Source organism: Chiloscyllium punctatum, chromosome 38, assembly GCF_047496795.1.
Source record: "Chiloscyllium punctatum isolate Juve2018m chromosome 38, sChiPun1.3, whole genome shotgun sequence".
NCBI lineage: Eukaryota > Metazoa > Chordata > Chondrichthyes > Orectolobiformes > Hemiscylliidae > Chiloscyllium > Chiloscyllium punctatum.
In genome coordinates, this window is record NC_092776.1 from 32,990,931 (window position 1) to 33,007,456 (window position 16,526).

The 16,526-nt window shown below is 38.6% G+C and overlaps 1 protein-coding gene across 3 annotated transcripts in view; it reads right to left on the reverse strand.

Moving 5' to 3' along the window:
* The window catches only part of adam12a (ADAM metallopeptidase domain 12a), a 350,417-nt gene that overhangs the window by 76,504 nt on the left and 257,387 nt on the right, over positions 1-16,526 (reverse strand). For all 3 annotated transcript variants that reach the window (XM_072557568.1, XM_072557567.1, XM_072557569.1), the window contains 2 exons: positions 13,533-13,617; positions 1,454-1,602 (listed from right to left, as the gene is read on the reverse strand). In XM_072557568.1, coding sequence (XP_072413669.1) covers positions 1,454-1,602; positions 13,533-13,617 — 234 coding nt within the window. The remainder of the gene's footprint in view (positions 1-1,453; positions 1,603-13,532; positions 13,618-16,526) is intronic.

Sequence of the window (16,526 nt, forward strand, 5' to 3'; positions counted from 1 at the left end):
AAGTATTGCCCTAGTCACAATGGTGGCAGTTTTAATTTGACTCACCGGTGGAATATGGATGGACATGTATCAACCATCCACTTTGAGCCTGGCAAAACTGGACAGGGTATAAAATATATGGTTGATGAGTCAATTTCCAACCTGGTAAGTTAGGTTGAAATTATCTTAAGGTGTCACAATATTGTAGTCATAGCATGAAGATTTCCATTGTTAAAATGGTTAGCATTTCTAGAGAAATTTAAACGCCCTGTGCAAACCACCCATTAACACCAGCTCAAAATGCTGTCCATATTTAGTCTACCATGATAGAGTCATAGAGTCATACAGTATGAAAACAGACCCTTTGGTCCAGCTGGTCCATGCCAACCTGTGTTTGACCCATATTCCTCTGAATCTTGCCTATTCACAAACTTATCCAAATGTTTTGTAAATGTTGCAACTATACCTGCATCTACCACTTCCTCTGGCAGTTCATTCCACACACTAACCATTCTCTGTGTTAAAATGTTGCTTCTCATGCCCTTTTCAAATCTTTCTCCTCTCACCTTAAAAATATGCCCTCTAGTTTTCAACTCCCCCATTGTGGGGAAAAGACTTTTGCTTTTGGCTAACTGTATATTCAAAGACCTTATCCAAGCTTCTCTTGATTTTATAAACCTCTATCAGATCACCCCCCAACCTCCTATGCTCCAGTGAAAAAAGTCCAACCTACTTTTATAACTCAAACCCTTCATTCCAGGTGACATTCTGGTAAATATTTTCTGAACCCTCTCCAATTTAATAATATCCTTCCTATAACAAGATGACCAGAAAAGGATAGTAGAATCTATTCCATTTAGCTAATGTTTTGAAAATAAGTCTCCATAAATGGACCAAAATCCCAATCCTAAAAATCCTTAAATACAGTGGTGAAGTTTGCAGAGTGCACATTGTGGACTTTTCTTGTCTTAACGTAATATAGGGCAACCATAAATTTTGTAATTGTACATTTGTATCACATTCTGAATTGTCTCAATAACCCCATGAGATTTGTAATTCATTCTTTGATATTTCTGGACAATTTTATCAGGATGTCAACCCACAGCTCAGTTTCCGGACATTATGACTACATACTGTTTAAATCCTGACTATAGTGGATTATTGACAAATAGTGTCTTGAGAGAATATCCAGGACAACCCAGCAAAGATACACTTATGAAATGTTAAAGAAAATGAACTAAAATGAACTGAGACAACAAATAAGGCAGTTTTCAGAGGGTTTGTTTTTGGCTAACCGTATATTAAAAGAATCTTATAGATAGTCAACACATTTTTGCTTTTCAGTTAAAAAATCTTGTTCTCTTTTTTTTCCAAAACCTCAGCTTTGGAATATTTCCTTGGGCAACATCCAAGCTTCAATGGGAAGGAGAGACAACCACATTCACTTATGGTATTTAATTATGCTCCTGCTTACCCTGTGGATGGTGTCATAATGCAGCCCCCTTTCTCTGATGTTGCCCTGCAGGTACAGCCACGCTCAGGAGTGTCATGATTCATGCCAAAGTTGTGGCCCAGCTCATGGGCCATTGTTACTGCTGCTCCAAGAGGATTGTCTGAATGATCCTGGTGAAATTAGGGAACAATGTTTAGTTACATTTCAAAATTTGTACTTCAAGAATGCCATCGGAAAGGGTTCAGAAATCAAATTAAATCATAACCAGAAATTGATCATATTATCAATTATAGAGTAAATGAGTAAATGAACACCTCTCTATGAAGAAATTCTGAGCGTCTACATTCATTTCCACAGTCATAAGAAAAGGAATAGGGTATATGATGCCCTAACTCTTTTGTGCCGTTGACTGAGCTACAGATACCTACAATCAAACTGTTCAGACATGTTGTGACTCACTTCCAGGACAGCTGTGCTGTATCCTAACCCAGTTGACCCTGTTTAATTGTGTACCTCTTAATACTCCTTGAAAAACAAAAATGTCAATCCCAGACTTCAAACTATGAACCCATTATCAACTGTTTTTTGTAGCATAGTGCACCATACTCTTTTTTAGGTCAGTTGAAAAGAGTAATTTTTTTTATCCATGCTATAAATTCCTTTCAAAACCCGCAAAACCACAACCCACTCTTTTTCCAGATACATAAGCCTCATTAACCTCTTCTCTAACCCAGGAGTGCAGGTATTATTAGAATGGATTTGCACTGCTCTCCTTTCCAGGCCAATTAGCTGAAATTTCATTGGCGGTGGAGTGGGAGAACGTGGGGGGGGGGGGGGGGGGGGGGGGGGGGGGGGTGTGGATAGTGTCAATGCTTTTTGCATCCCACCATCAACCATTTCCATCTGCCCATACCAATAGTACTGTGGAATGGGCAGCATGATATTGAAGTCAATTGGCTTGTTAACAATTACTTATGTAAAAAACAGCACACACGCTGCTGATTTCAACACCTTTCCACTCACCATACTTTGGGGGTACAACTCATTATGGTTTGGTGGAGACAAGAAGCTGGTGGCCTTGTCAACTCCTGTATTTGATGTGCCTCACCATTCCCACCACCAGCCAAAATCATGCTGACAGGGTGGTGGAAAGAGGGGACACGGCCGGGGTGGGGTAAAATCTAGCCCATGTGGTGCAGATGTGGCTTAAGTAGGGCTTCATATAGCAATAAAATAACATGCTATTCTTTATTTCTTATCCTCATAATCAGAGCTATCATTCTGTTTAGCTTTCTGGTTAATGTTTAAAGTTGGTTGCTAGAGTTTAGTAGTGTAAATGGACATCTAAACATCTTTGGATATCCTAGCTTCACATGATTTAAATAACACTCGATTGATTGATTTATTGTCATATGTACCAAAATACAGTAAAATGCTTTGTTTACGAGCAGCACAGGCAGATCATGGTAAGCAAGGATGTACAGATCATAGGATGTTAAAAAAAACTTAAACAGTGGTATATAGGTTACATCGCACAGGGCTTGCATTCGGCATGATCAGCGTTAGTACAATCAGCATTATTTGAAATTAGATAGTCTAGTCATCAGTCTAATAATGGCTGGACACTGGCTTTTGCTCAATCTCCTGTATTTTCTGTCTGATGGAAGAGGTTGTAGGCGATCATTACCCGGGTGGGATGGGTCTTTGATGATGTTGACAGCTTTTCTGCAGAAACGTGCCATGTAAATGGAGAATATGGATGAAACGTTGGCTTTTATGATGGTCTGGGCTATGCACACCACCTGATGTGGTTTCTTATGGTCCTGGGCAGTGCTGTTGCCATACCAGGCTGTTATGCACCTGGACAGTATGCTTTCAATGGTACATCTGTAGAAGTTGGTGAATTTCCTGAGCTGCCTGAGGAGGAATAAGAAGTGTTGTTGTGCCTTCTTGACAGTTGCATCCACGTGGCTACCATGTTTTGGTCCAAAGTTGCCTCACACATCACCTAAGCTCTATTTAGCACAGTTTAGTTCACCCATGTAATTATCACTTTCTCTTTGTAATTTAATGTTCTTTTTATTCCATACCACTAACATACGTGTCATTAACATGGTTGAAAATATGGCTCTCTATTGTATTTTATAAACCATTAATAGATAGTGAATAGTTGAGGCCTATGGACAGTGTCGATTGGGTAAAGTAAAAGTCGCCATAATCTTACTAGGGCATCAGGCGGCTTTCTCATTAGAGAAAGACAACTGGTGGAGCTTTAACTGAGGACCAGCATGCCTCAGGCAGAGGTTAACAAGGAGAGTGCTTCATGGTAACCTCGGTTGGTATAGGAATTGAACCCATGCTGTTGGTATCACTCTACATTACGAGCCAGTCATCCAAGCTAACCAGCCTAGCCTATACAATTCCTTGTTGGGTCACCTGAATCAACTTAGGTTTCTCTCACTGTTCCTTTTACTCTGCACTTAACTATAAATTCTAATAATTTCCCCAAAACAATGAATAGATCAACAGATCCATAATTTACTGTGTTCTCTCACCTTTCTAAAGTAACAAAACTACAATTGTAATTTTCCAATCTAGAATTTGAAAATGATGGTGAAAGCAGATGCAATTTGCTCATTTACTTCCTCCAAAATCAGAGAATCCCTACAATGTGGAAGGCCATTCAACCCATTTAGTCCACACTGACTCCCTGAAGAGCATTGACCCTGACCCACCACCGTCCACCCTATTCCTGCAACCCTGCATTTTCTATGGCTAACCCATCTAGCTTACATGTCCCTGGACACTATGGGCAATTTTGCTTGGCCATTCCCCCAACCTGCATATCTTTGGACTGTGGGGGGAAACTGCAGCATCTTGAGGAAACCCATGCAAACACAGGGAGAATGTGCAAATTCCACACATACAGTTGCCCAAGGGTGGTATTGAACCTGAATCCCCAGCGCTGTGAGGCAGCAGTGCTAACCCAAGGGTGACACAGTGGCTCAGGTAATAGGGTGAAGGTGTGGGAGGGGTATGGTTTGGGAGGGGTGCTCTTCAGAGGGTCGGTGTGGGCCCTGCTTCCACACTGTAGGGATTCTATGAAAATCCTAGACTAGAAAATTGGAATCCCTTTTGGAGAACACAGGTGGCTCCAAGCATCACTGAGCTGAATGTGGATATTGAGCCTTGGAGGCTATTAATAAAGTGGATAATTCTAAACAGCAGCAAAAAAATGTATGCGTTGCTGGCAGATTTTCCAGCCAGTCTGTGCACACCTGGAGGGAGACTGGAGGAATCGGTCTCAAATAAGGTATATCAGAAGTCTCAGGCCTTCAGAATGCCATCTTCAGCCATTGAAACTTTAGTCCGTTGTACTGAACATTAATGTGACAGACTGACAGGCAGCTTTTAGCTTAAAAATGTGTTGCTGGAAAAGCACAGCAGGAAGAAGGGCTTATGCCCGAAACATCGATTCTCCTTCTTCTTTGATGCTGCCTGACCTGCTGCGCTTTTCCAGCAACACATTTTTAAGCTCTGATCTCCAGCATCTGCAGTCCTCACTTTCTTCCACAGACAGACAGGCAGACAGACAGACAGCATAAGGTGGCCTTCACAAATGGTTTGCTATCTTAGAATGCTATCTTAAACAGGATTGATGAAAACCCAGCTTTCATTCTTCAAAGTGTTCTGTAGCTCCTTGTGGAGCAGATTAAGTATAGGTGGACCTTGAAAGGGAAGATGGAGAATAGAGACAAAGATGTGGGAAACCTACTTAAAACACTTCCACTTCACAGTCACTGAATCCCTCCTCAGTCAACACACATATATTGCCTCTTGTCTAAAGGACTGAATCTAAACAAACTGTTTCAGAATTAGGCCATCCCTGATAACAATGTGTGTTACTACCGGTGCCCTAGTCACAGTATCTTCTGCTTTCCTCTCCACTGAAGCGGTGGTATGCTTAACACCTTCTTCCTCCTGTATTCTCCAAGCCTCACTGCTGCGCTATCTGTTACCATACTTGATGCCTGATTGGTTTATATTGGAGATCATCCCCAGATCTGTCCAGGTATCTAATGCATACTTTCAACATCCTGCTTTCCTGAGAACAGTTTTGGTGGTCCGTGAGCTTTGATTATATCATTAAATCACAGTGGGCCCCACTATTTGGGCTCCTAACAGATATCCCTCAAATGGATAACTTCTGCCTCCAAAGGGCTAAATCCGATTCAAAATTTGGGGAGTTTAAGGAGAGTGCAAGCTGAAAGCATTATGGGACCTGCCTGGGAATCCTCCACACATACACTAGATAATCTTTGTAGATACAAACAAGCTGCACACTAATGGAATGCATCTCTTGCAGTGGGTTGGAAGAGTTCTGGGTGTTTTTATTACCATATGTGTGCAGTCAATGACTCCCTGGATTTGTGGGAAGCCAGCCATAGCCACAAACCCAAGTGTTTACTTATTCTGACTGACCTCATGTGTGGCAAAGTGTACAGAATTGCTGACCCTGGTAAACATGCCATCTGTCTTTTGTGCAATTTATTTGTAGTCAGCAGATTTTTGAAGTTTTGTAAATATCTCACGCAGATACCTGTAAGAAGACAAACATTAACAGGCTGTGTGTGGCAGTGACTTTGGCAGCCATTGGTAAATTGTTGTTACAGGTCTATGTGGTATGAGATCTTTCACTAAACTATAAATGTGATACCCTGAGCCTCCTGAGGCACTGATTCATCACTGGAAGCTGATCCTACTCGTGTACATCCTGTGTTCGGGTTAGCACCTCCTGTCAGCTTCACTGTGCACTCATTTACTCTCTCCTTGTGGAATAGCTGGTAAGTGAGGAAAAGGGCTGGTGCTGCTGCTCATTTTGGTCTTCATCACAGCTTCAAGGCAAAGCTACATAAGTGACACCAAAGCTGAACTGATTTTGTTTTACATTAATTCATGACATGTTGGATTGCTGTTTAAACCAACATTTGTTGCCCATTCCTAATTGTCCTTGAGAAGTTGGTGGAGACTTGCCTGCTTGACTCACTGCAGTTCTGGATGAATAGGTACACCCAGTGCTGCTGGGAAGCAAGTTCCAGGATTTTGATCCACTCAGAGTGAAGCAACTATCAGACTGTTCCAACTGGGTGATGTGTGGCTTGGAGGGGAACATGCAAGTGCTGGGCTCCCAAGGCAACTGCTGTCCTTGTCTAGTCTGGCAGACCAGAAGTGCACATCACACAGACAAAATTTCAAAGCAGCAGCAATGACCTCCAATTTGGCGAAAACCATCTTCAAGTAGGAAAAGCACTCTCCCAGAACAAGTTGCAAAAACAAATGCTTTTCACTTAGGAAAGGAAGCTAATGTGAGATCTCAGTATTTAAAGCATTTCTGACTTTCATTTGTTCAATCCCCTCAATTCCCACTCTCCACTTATCTTTCCTGCACTGGCAAGTTCCACAAAGCTTGAGAATCCTATGCGCCCGCTATTAAAATTGGTAGTTCTGGTTAAAACAACTGCTAACTACCCATTAACATATTTAAATTGGCAACATTCCTCTCCCAAAGGGATTTCTCGCACACAGCTGAATGTGCTACATTTAAAAGGATGGTCAGCAGATTTGAGCTGAATTCCTGACATGTTGTGAATTCAGCATTTTACGCAACCGCCCACACTCAACCCACTCACTTTGTTAGGCTCAAGCTCCCTCCATAGTAATTACTAAACAAGTCTGCAGTTTCCTTATTTTCATTTGCCATGATATTTGCACCTCTTTTTAAAGAACACTTTTTAAGGAACTCTTGACTCCCCTTTCTTTCCTAATATAACTGAAAAGTGTTTGTGTTAATCTTGACATCCATCACAAGCATCTTTTAAAATGTTCTTTCTACAACTCTTACTATCTTTGTCTTGTTGCATGGTTTTTCTACCTAGCCCAGTCCCTGGACCTGCACTATTTCATGCACATTTGTATATCTGTTCCTTTAGTTCTACATTATCGCCCCACTTTTATCAAAATATGAAATACTTTATAAAATACAAAGATAATTTCAAAATTTCAATTTATTTATAAAATATTTTAAACATCAATAAAAACATTTTTATAGAATTATGAAATACATCAAATATTTTTGAACATATGGGATAATAAAGATATTCTGCTTCGACAGAATTTTGGGATTCACATTGGATTAGTAAATAAGACTTTATGAAATTGTGCTCAAAGCAGGAAGCCTTGCCAACAAAGATCATACATGTATAAGGTCTGTTCCAAAGTAACATCTGGTTACTGAGGAACAGATTTTAAAAAAATCTGCTCTTATTGTCATTCCCAATGGACTAAGTTTAAATAAACTCAGTGGACAAATTTATACCTGTAAACCTGATGCTAGAGTAGCTGAGTCACATTTGGCCAGTCAGTACAAAGTCCTGAATATAGGAAATAGCTTGCTCACCATCAATATGTTCTCATTTGGAAGTTCATAGTGTACAGAATATGAACATCTTTCAGAGCAAAAAATATGGCATTGTTCATCCTTATAAGACAGTAATTGTAACAGGTGACTTGTTTCATAGTTGGGTTGAGGGAGGTGGATAGAACAGAGTTGGAAAAATGGAGACCCCACATTATTACCACACAATTACACAAGTACATATTAATTAGGCCAATAATCTCTCAATTTCTTTAACAGAGATTCAATCAAAACCCTAAGTCCTGATTGAGGAGAAACATGACCAACTCCATTCCACAATGCCAGTGAAGAAACATTTGGCCACATACCATATTTGCAATGAGGACTGTAATGACACTAGTTAAAAATCACACAACACCAGGTTATAGTTGGACTATGACCTGGTGTTGTACGATTTTTAACTTTGTACATGCCAGTCCAACACTGGCACCTCCAAATTATAATGACACTAGCCTTTGTGCTGAAGAAAGCTCATTGTGCTACTTCCAAACATCCTTCTTTCCCCAGCCTTAGAAGGGAAAGGATTGTTGAAATTCATCCTGGGACTTGGGGATGTTATCTGAGGACTTAGATTCATTGGTGAATGTTGGTGCCTTGATTTCAACGCAATGCCTCTCAGTTTTTTTTAAACTTTAGTTTGCATGCATTTTCATTTAATCATAATTCTTAGCTGGCTGTCAGTAAAAAAATTATTCCAATTTTCTTCCTTGTATCTGAAACTAACTCCTCAAAACTCCCTACACTGTGCTCCACCTGCCACAATTCTTTGTTCTGAAGTTGCATAATCTGTAAATTGCTCTTTTTTAAAATTCAATCCTGCTCCAGTACAATAAATATATAGAATGTTAACTGCCAACTCTTGGCAAAAGTACTTGCCAACTTCTTCTGATAATACATGCAACCGCTGAGGGTAAAAACACTTGAAATTAGCTTTGAGTGATAAATCTGAGAAATGAGGATTGGATCATTGGCTCAGCATCAGACTTTTAAACCTTCTCGATCTGGAGGAATAAAAAAAAGCTGCTCTCCAATTTGTGGGTTTCGACCAATCAGAAAGCAGTTTGGACCTTTTGAAAAGCAGTTTAGTTAGGTCAATGGGTCTTCCAGCTCAACAAGTTTAATCACAGAAAAAGAAAGAAAACATCAGGCACAGGAAATAACAACTTCTCAAACTTTTATTATCTGGTCTGGCTAAGATTAGGGCTTGGTCTCTTTCAGAGCAGTCTCAATTTTATGTCAGTGAAAGATTATCAGAAGCTCCAGAGAAGTTGCTATTTCTTCCATCAAAGACACGTAAGCAAATACAGTGATTGATGGGAATTTCCAAAAGACTGTTGCAAGAAGTTTTAGGCAAGCAATAAGTGATTTCATGTTGAAGGCAAATAATCTATTCTGATAATAAACCTCAAAATTCAGAAGGCTAGATTTTATTTGAAGCTGGTTGCATATTTCTTTTTTCTTTTCAAAAATTAATTCAGGGGATTTGGTGTTGCTATTTATTGTCCATCCATAGTTGCCCTTGATAAGGTGGTGGTGAGCTGCCTTCTTGAACTACTGTAGTCTATTTGCAAAATCTACAATGCTGCTAGAGGGGCAGTTCCAGGCTTTTGGCCCAGCAACACTGAAGGAACGGTGATATATTTCCAAGGGTATCAGATGGGTAGACTAGACGGCAACCTATCTGCTTTCTTTGCCTTTCTAGATGATAGCTGTTATCGTTTGGAAGATGCTGCCTAAGGTTCTTCAGTCGATGGCAGCCTCCAGGGTGTTGACACTGGGTACTTAGCAATGATAATGTCAGTGAATGCTCATATCATCATTATTTTCTAAGTAGCAAGTGGTTCTTACCTTTCATAATTAAATATACCAATCTAATAAAAGTGATTTTAAAAGAAATCTACATTTTCAATCTAAGAAAACTAACAAATAAAACTAAACATGTTGGATCCAGCTTGATGAATCAGCAATTGTACTAGGGCCAAATATATCATTGCTGATCTTAAAGTCTAATTTACATTGCTTTTTGTCTTCAGAATGAAGGAAGATATATTTTGTTCTATTATTAATAAAAATCTGCAGCAAGTTCAAAAAGTGCACTTGGAATTTGCAAATGAAAAACCGAAGCCTATGGTTTCCAACATGCATGAGAGAAGAACAAACTCCTTACTAAACCTTTCCTGGCAAAATCTTTCCTCGTCTGAAGGTTTGACCCATGCCGGGGCATAGTTTCAGAGCCAAAATCTACAAATCTGTGTATTCTTATAGGGGATATCAGCAATCAGCAGTGCAACTCAAGAGGTCCTTTCTCCCCACCATTTCCTTTACTGAAAATGCTCACTCATGCTGGGGCATAACTCCAGAGGTGTTGGCTGCCTCAGTTTCTCACCCAGTGGATATGCCTCATTAATTTAAAGCACTTAATTATATTCTGGGAATCAAAACAATTGCGCCTGATCTTGCAATCACTTAACTCTACAAACACACTCACACACAAAACAAAGATCACTGAAAAGCAATCAGCAAGCTTGGCTGAATTTCCTCTACCCTATTCCAAGATGCTGAGGCCAACTTTAGTACCCTTTCTGCTAACTCAGCTGAAATAAGAAAATCCAGGATAGTTTGGTCTTCAATTTTTTTTAATTGCGCAAAAAAGATGTCATTGTTAACCCTTGCAATTGTTTCAAGTTCATACATTTAAAAATCATCACAAAGAATATTGTTTGAGTCGTGGGACCAGCAGCATGGATTAGCAAGCAACTGAAGTGCTTTTATAATGACAGGTAGATTCACACATATATGGATGGGTATGAATAAAAATGCATCCATTAGAAATGCAAAGAAAGAATAAATGAAATAGATAAATCAGTGGATTACCTAACTAGCTCCCCTTTGTGAAGAGCACTGCTAGTTTGGTGGAAATGAGCTAGGAGCAGTTTTAGATGCTTGGAGTTTTATGAAAATAACTTATTACCAGCAGAGATGAAACTCTACAGTTTCTACTATTCTCATAACAACAACACTGCACACTGAATGTGCTAATGCACAGGGAATTTGATGATGAGATCCATCCTACAATGTGCTGACGGTGAAACATGCTGCATTTTGTGGCAATTCAATCCAGGTGATATCTCTTCCATATCACACATTGTCAGTCAACTTACATACTACTATTTTGTGTGCATTAAACTTTCTGTAATTTTGCTAGAAAAACCTAGGCAATTCTGTCAAAGTTATGTCAATTAGATTGAGCCCAAAATGCTTGGCAAGGTAATTAGTGGAGAAGTAGGAAGGGAAAACCTTCTGGTGAATTGGAAGATCTAACTTAAAGGCCACAATAATTTTTAAGGCTATTGTGATGGACATTTAGAATCTATCCAATGAGGTTTGTTAGGCCTTTTAAATTAGGTTGTGGGATTTGGAGAGTGTACCCTACACTGCTTACTTGTATGGCTGAAACCTGAGTAGAAACTGTTTATGCACTGATGGAGAGATGCAACCAATGTTTCACATTACTGAGATGTGGCCCTGTTTAGCTTAACTGTCAGGCTAATCACCTTCAGAAGAAACTTTCACTTGGCTGCTTGGATTTGCATTCAGTAAATAAATAAATGAAAAGATATTTGCAGACAATACAGACCCAACATCCACATCATTTTTGTTCTTTCATAAGTATGAGCATATCCTTAGCATTATATATTTTGATAATTTACAGTTCACAATTGGATGTAGCAGAACTGGAGAACTTAAATCTGATCTATTAGTTCACATCAAGTACTATTCACTAACAACATGACCTTTCCTTTTGTCACCTAAGGCACTTAAGAAGTGCATTGCAGCTGCCAGTGATATGTTATGCAATCAGTCCTGTATTACTTTATGGCTGGTCAAGTTGATCTCTGCTAAAATATACACCCATAGTCATTGAACTGATGGCTACATTTCAATGTCAGGGAAGAATTGATTTGATATAAATTAAGGAACAATTTTAAAAATTAACTAGCTCCAAAGTGGCTCAAAAATATTGCCACAGCAGCTGCAAAGTTAATGCTTAGTGAGACTGTTTACCTCAGGTGGCCTCATGGTGATTATGATTATGCTATCGATCGAGCAACTTAATTTCTTAGCTATGCTGCTGCTTTTGAATCGATTAAACACAGAAATCACTTTGTATTGACACAACCACTGCAGTATAATCTTGTTGCACCTTGACTATTATTTTAGCACGAACTAATTAATTGGTATCGAATTAATCATTTAGTGAAAGGATTACAATTTTTATATCCTGTGTTTTCGTAAAATAAATATTTTGACCCCTCTGCTACACTTCAATTCTCTCATGGTTATCATGATATATGCAAATGGTAACAATTATATTTATTATTATACAATTCATAATTCTAAAGTCAAAGCTAAATATCTGGCTCAAGTCCATCATAAACAAAGGTTAATGTGTTGTTACTTATTAAGAGAAATGGCAAGAGAAGCCTGCCCTGATTGAGACTTTTAAAAGTTTTAATTTGACTCCTTAAGGAAATATGGGAAATCTGTTGGTACTTAAATAATTGGCTTCAGAATCACATAAGTGGATTATTGTTTGACAATTTGAAAACAAACGGATAAAGCAAAATAATGTTGAACACGTGAGGGTTATAAAATATTGTTTTAATGAATTTGTTGCAAGTACAGTATTTTGGAAACAATTTCTTTCAGTTTTACATTATAAATATAACATATTCCTTTAGGAAGTGTAGTCACTAACAAATCATTAAATGTTCTGGTTGAGGAAGGGGTGTAGATGGGCAAGAAATATAACTTGCCTTGTAATGCCAGATAAACAATTCCCACAATATTAGATAGTGAACACTGGCAATCTGTCAGGGATATTAACAAAATATATTTTTTGAAATATGGCAGATTCCCCTTTTTTTGTCTCAGAGGTTAAGTGCCCCATTCCTGCACCATATACAAATTGACTTAGCAGTTCTACTAAGAAAGGACAGCAAAAGAGCAAGTGAGAGCACATATACAGCATATTTTGACAGTTAGTTTTATGTCAGTCTGTACATATTAACACAACAGGTACAGAATACCAGTAACAATGAACTCTTTTGTAAATCTAGAATTCAGGGAAATGATTTTAGATGAATGTTTTTACCGGCAAGGAAAATACCTGTAATTTCCCAGATCCTAGAATGAAGGTCAATGATGAAAGATCAAAAGCAGCTTTAGTTTCTCAAACTAATGAAATAATGTTCCTTTACTCAAACTCTAAAAATTGATCTAATTCTGAATCTATATCTACACATTTGCAAATCCCATAGAAGGTATCTTATTTAGAGAAAACTACAAATTACTACAGTTTGATTGCCATTTTGTGCTGTGAACATGTACTCAACAGAAACTGCAGGAAGACTGACCACATTCATATCACTTTGGCTGTCTGCAATCAATAGAAAGGGAGAGGCTTTCAACCAATAGCTGTCCTGCCTTTGAACTTAGATCACAGAGGTGAAAGAAGTGTTCGAAGTTCAGTTTCTTTTCTTTAAAAGTATGAAATTAATAGTCCTATAGAAATAGGCAGATTCTAGGTTTGCACCATGCATTATTTTTCTGATCACTACTCACCATAACAATCCCTCCTGACTGCTCAGCTGTGCACATACTCATTATAGGTGCCATTCCAATGGTAGTTCCTTGGAAGTATACCCCACTGCAAATATATAACAAAAGACACTTCAGCATGTTATGAAGTTAAATATTTTACCTTACTGAATGTAGTCATAATTTCAATACTGTCTATTTGTTCAGTAACAGCAGCAGGGCTGATACCAAGATTGATATTTGGGACTTCTGACGCGAAGTCCACTCTGACATACGTTATTAACAGCTGGTTAGACAATTGCAGAAAGAAGACAGAACAGTAATGAGTCAATAAATTGCTGAGTAAAGTATCTCTATTTTATAACATTGATTATTTTCCCATTCTATTTTACCTCTTTTCATTTGTCTTCAAGATTATACCTCCATGGGTCACTTTTCACAAACCACATAATGAATAAGCATAGACATTTTATCCATTAAAAACAATAACAATGGCTGAAGAAAATATTGTATCATAAGCCAAAACTGCAGGTGATACCTCTGATCATCCATTTTCTGAAATGATTTTGATTCATCAATACACAACAGCCTCTGAGGTGATAGCCATTGAGATACATGTAAGGTGTTTAGCATGACATGCTTGCTTGAAGATTATTGCATTAAAAAGCTGTACTATATTTTTAAATCAACCTTTTCAAAAGCATTATGACTTCTCTAGAGAAGGAGGGACTTGATACACAGGCCTTCCAATATAGAGGTAGGCTCTGTGCCATTAGATTCCTTTAAAGCTCTAAGGATATTCCTATCAACTTGTTCAGATAGGTTATGTCACACATCTGGATTAGGTGGCATTCCTTGCCCGAGATAAGGACACAACCACTGTACCATAACAGCCTCTAAACCTTTGCTATTATTTACATGGGGAGATTGTTGATTGATTGATGTGCAAACTTGCTCCAATCAGTGTTGATTATTTCCAATTAAATGGTCAAGATGTTGATGTGTTCATTTTGATTCCAATATATTGGTCCAGGCGTTCTGATGACGAGGGGTTCTTGTGGCACAATGATTGTGTTCCTATCTCTGAATCAGAAGGCCTGGGTTCACGCCCCACCTACTCCAGAGGCATGTCATAACATTTCTGAACAGATTGATTAGAAAATAAAAGAATTCCGATGGCTAGGTGGCCACTGGATTTGGGTACTGGGATCATGCTGACACAGCTGCATCTGTAGGAACTGCCAGGAAGTTTAAGACTCCAGTGGGCAATTCCCCTGCATCTGGAACACTGCAAAGAAGCCCTTTAAATTTAGAGGATTCCAACTCAGTTAAATTATATTGCTATCCAGGAGAAGTTAGAGGATTAAAAACCCAACTTACCTCCTACACTGACTCCCTCCATTAATGTACATCTCTTAGGCCTCTAACCAGACCCCATTCTTCTGTTGCAACACTCACATCATTCCCACCTCCAACTTGACCTGACTCCGCTGTACCTGACAACATGCCTGTCGATTTCTATCCACAAACTACCAGTTTAACTCTGCTGGACAGGATTACACCTCCCATCGCTACCACCACCACCATGATGGCTTTATTGTTTTACAGTGTTTGATGTAGCTCAATCCAAGATTGCAAACTTCAATCTAAACAAAAGAAACCAAGAAGGCATGAGGGGAAAAATGGCTGTGGTAGCTTGGGAAACTGCATTAAAAGGTATGACAATAGATAGGAAATGTCTGAAAATTTAAACATTTAATACATGGTTTACAACAAATTCTTGTTCCTTTGTGGTACTAGAAGAAACGTGTAAGGTGATCCAACCCTGGCTAACGAGGGAGGTTAAAGATTGTATTAGATCAAAAGATGAATCTTACACAGTTGTCAAAAAAGTGATATGTTTGAGGATTGTGAATGATTTAGAATTCAACAAAGCTGAAAAAAGATAAAGAAAATAGAATCCACAAGTAGAAACAATTGAGAAAAAGCTTGTTTATAAAAAAGAATAAATTGGCAAAGAGCCATGTGGATTCACTACAGGCAGGGACAGAGGAATGTATAAGGGTGAGTAAGGAAATAACAGAGACACTAAACAATACTGTGTGTATGTCTTCATGGAGAAAGATATAAAAATCCTCCCTGGAAAACTAGAGAACCAGGGGACTTGAAAGAATAAGGAGCTGAAATAAATTAGTATTAATAAAAAAGTGGTACTGGAGAAATCAATGGGAGTGAAAACTGATAAGTCCCTGGAAGCTGATGATCTCTATTACAGAGTCTTGAAAGAGGTGGTTGTAATGAATGGATATATTGGCGGTCAAACTTAAAATATTTTATAGATTCTGGAATAGTTCCTGTAAACTGGAAAACAAGAAATGTCATTTATGAAAGGAGGGAAGAGAAAATGGGCACCTATAGACTTGTGACTTGACATCAGTGACAGGGAAATGCTGGAATTTATTATGAGAGCGTGATATTCGTACATTTGGAAATCAGTGATGGAACTGACAAACCAGTTACAACTTTTTGAGGATACAAATAGCAGAAAAGGTAAGGAGGAACCAACAGTTATGGTGTAGTTAAATTTTGAGAAGGCTTTTGATAAGATTCCACATAGGAGATTGTAAACAAAATACAACACATGGATTTGGATGTATTATGTTTGGTATGGATTGAGAATCAGTTAACAGACAAAACAGCCTAGACATAAAAGGATCATTCTCCAATTGGCAGGTGCTAACTGGAGGCATACTGTGAGGATCAATGCTTGGGACCCAGCTATTCATAATCTCTGTTGATGATTTGGATAGGGAGATTACATTTATTCTGCACATGTACTAATTTCAGATGGATGTTCATGATCCCTTTCCATCATTAGAAGAAAATTAAAGAGCAATCTGGATGTGATTTGATGCAGTAAAAATGTATGTTTTCCAAATTGACATTTTAGTCTGGCAGTGAGGTATGAATGCAGAAAGAGCTCAATTGTGACGAGGGAATAACCATTCTGGTAACTTG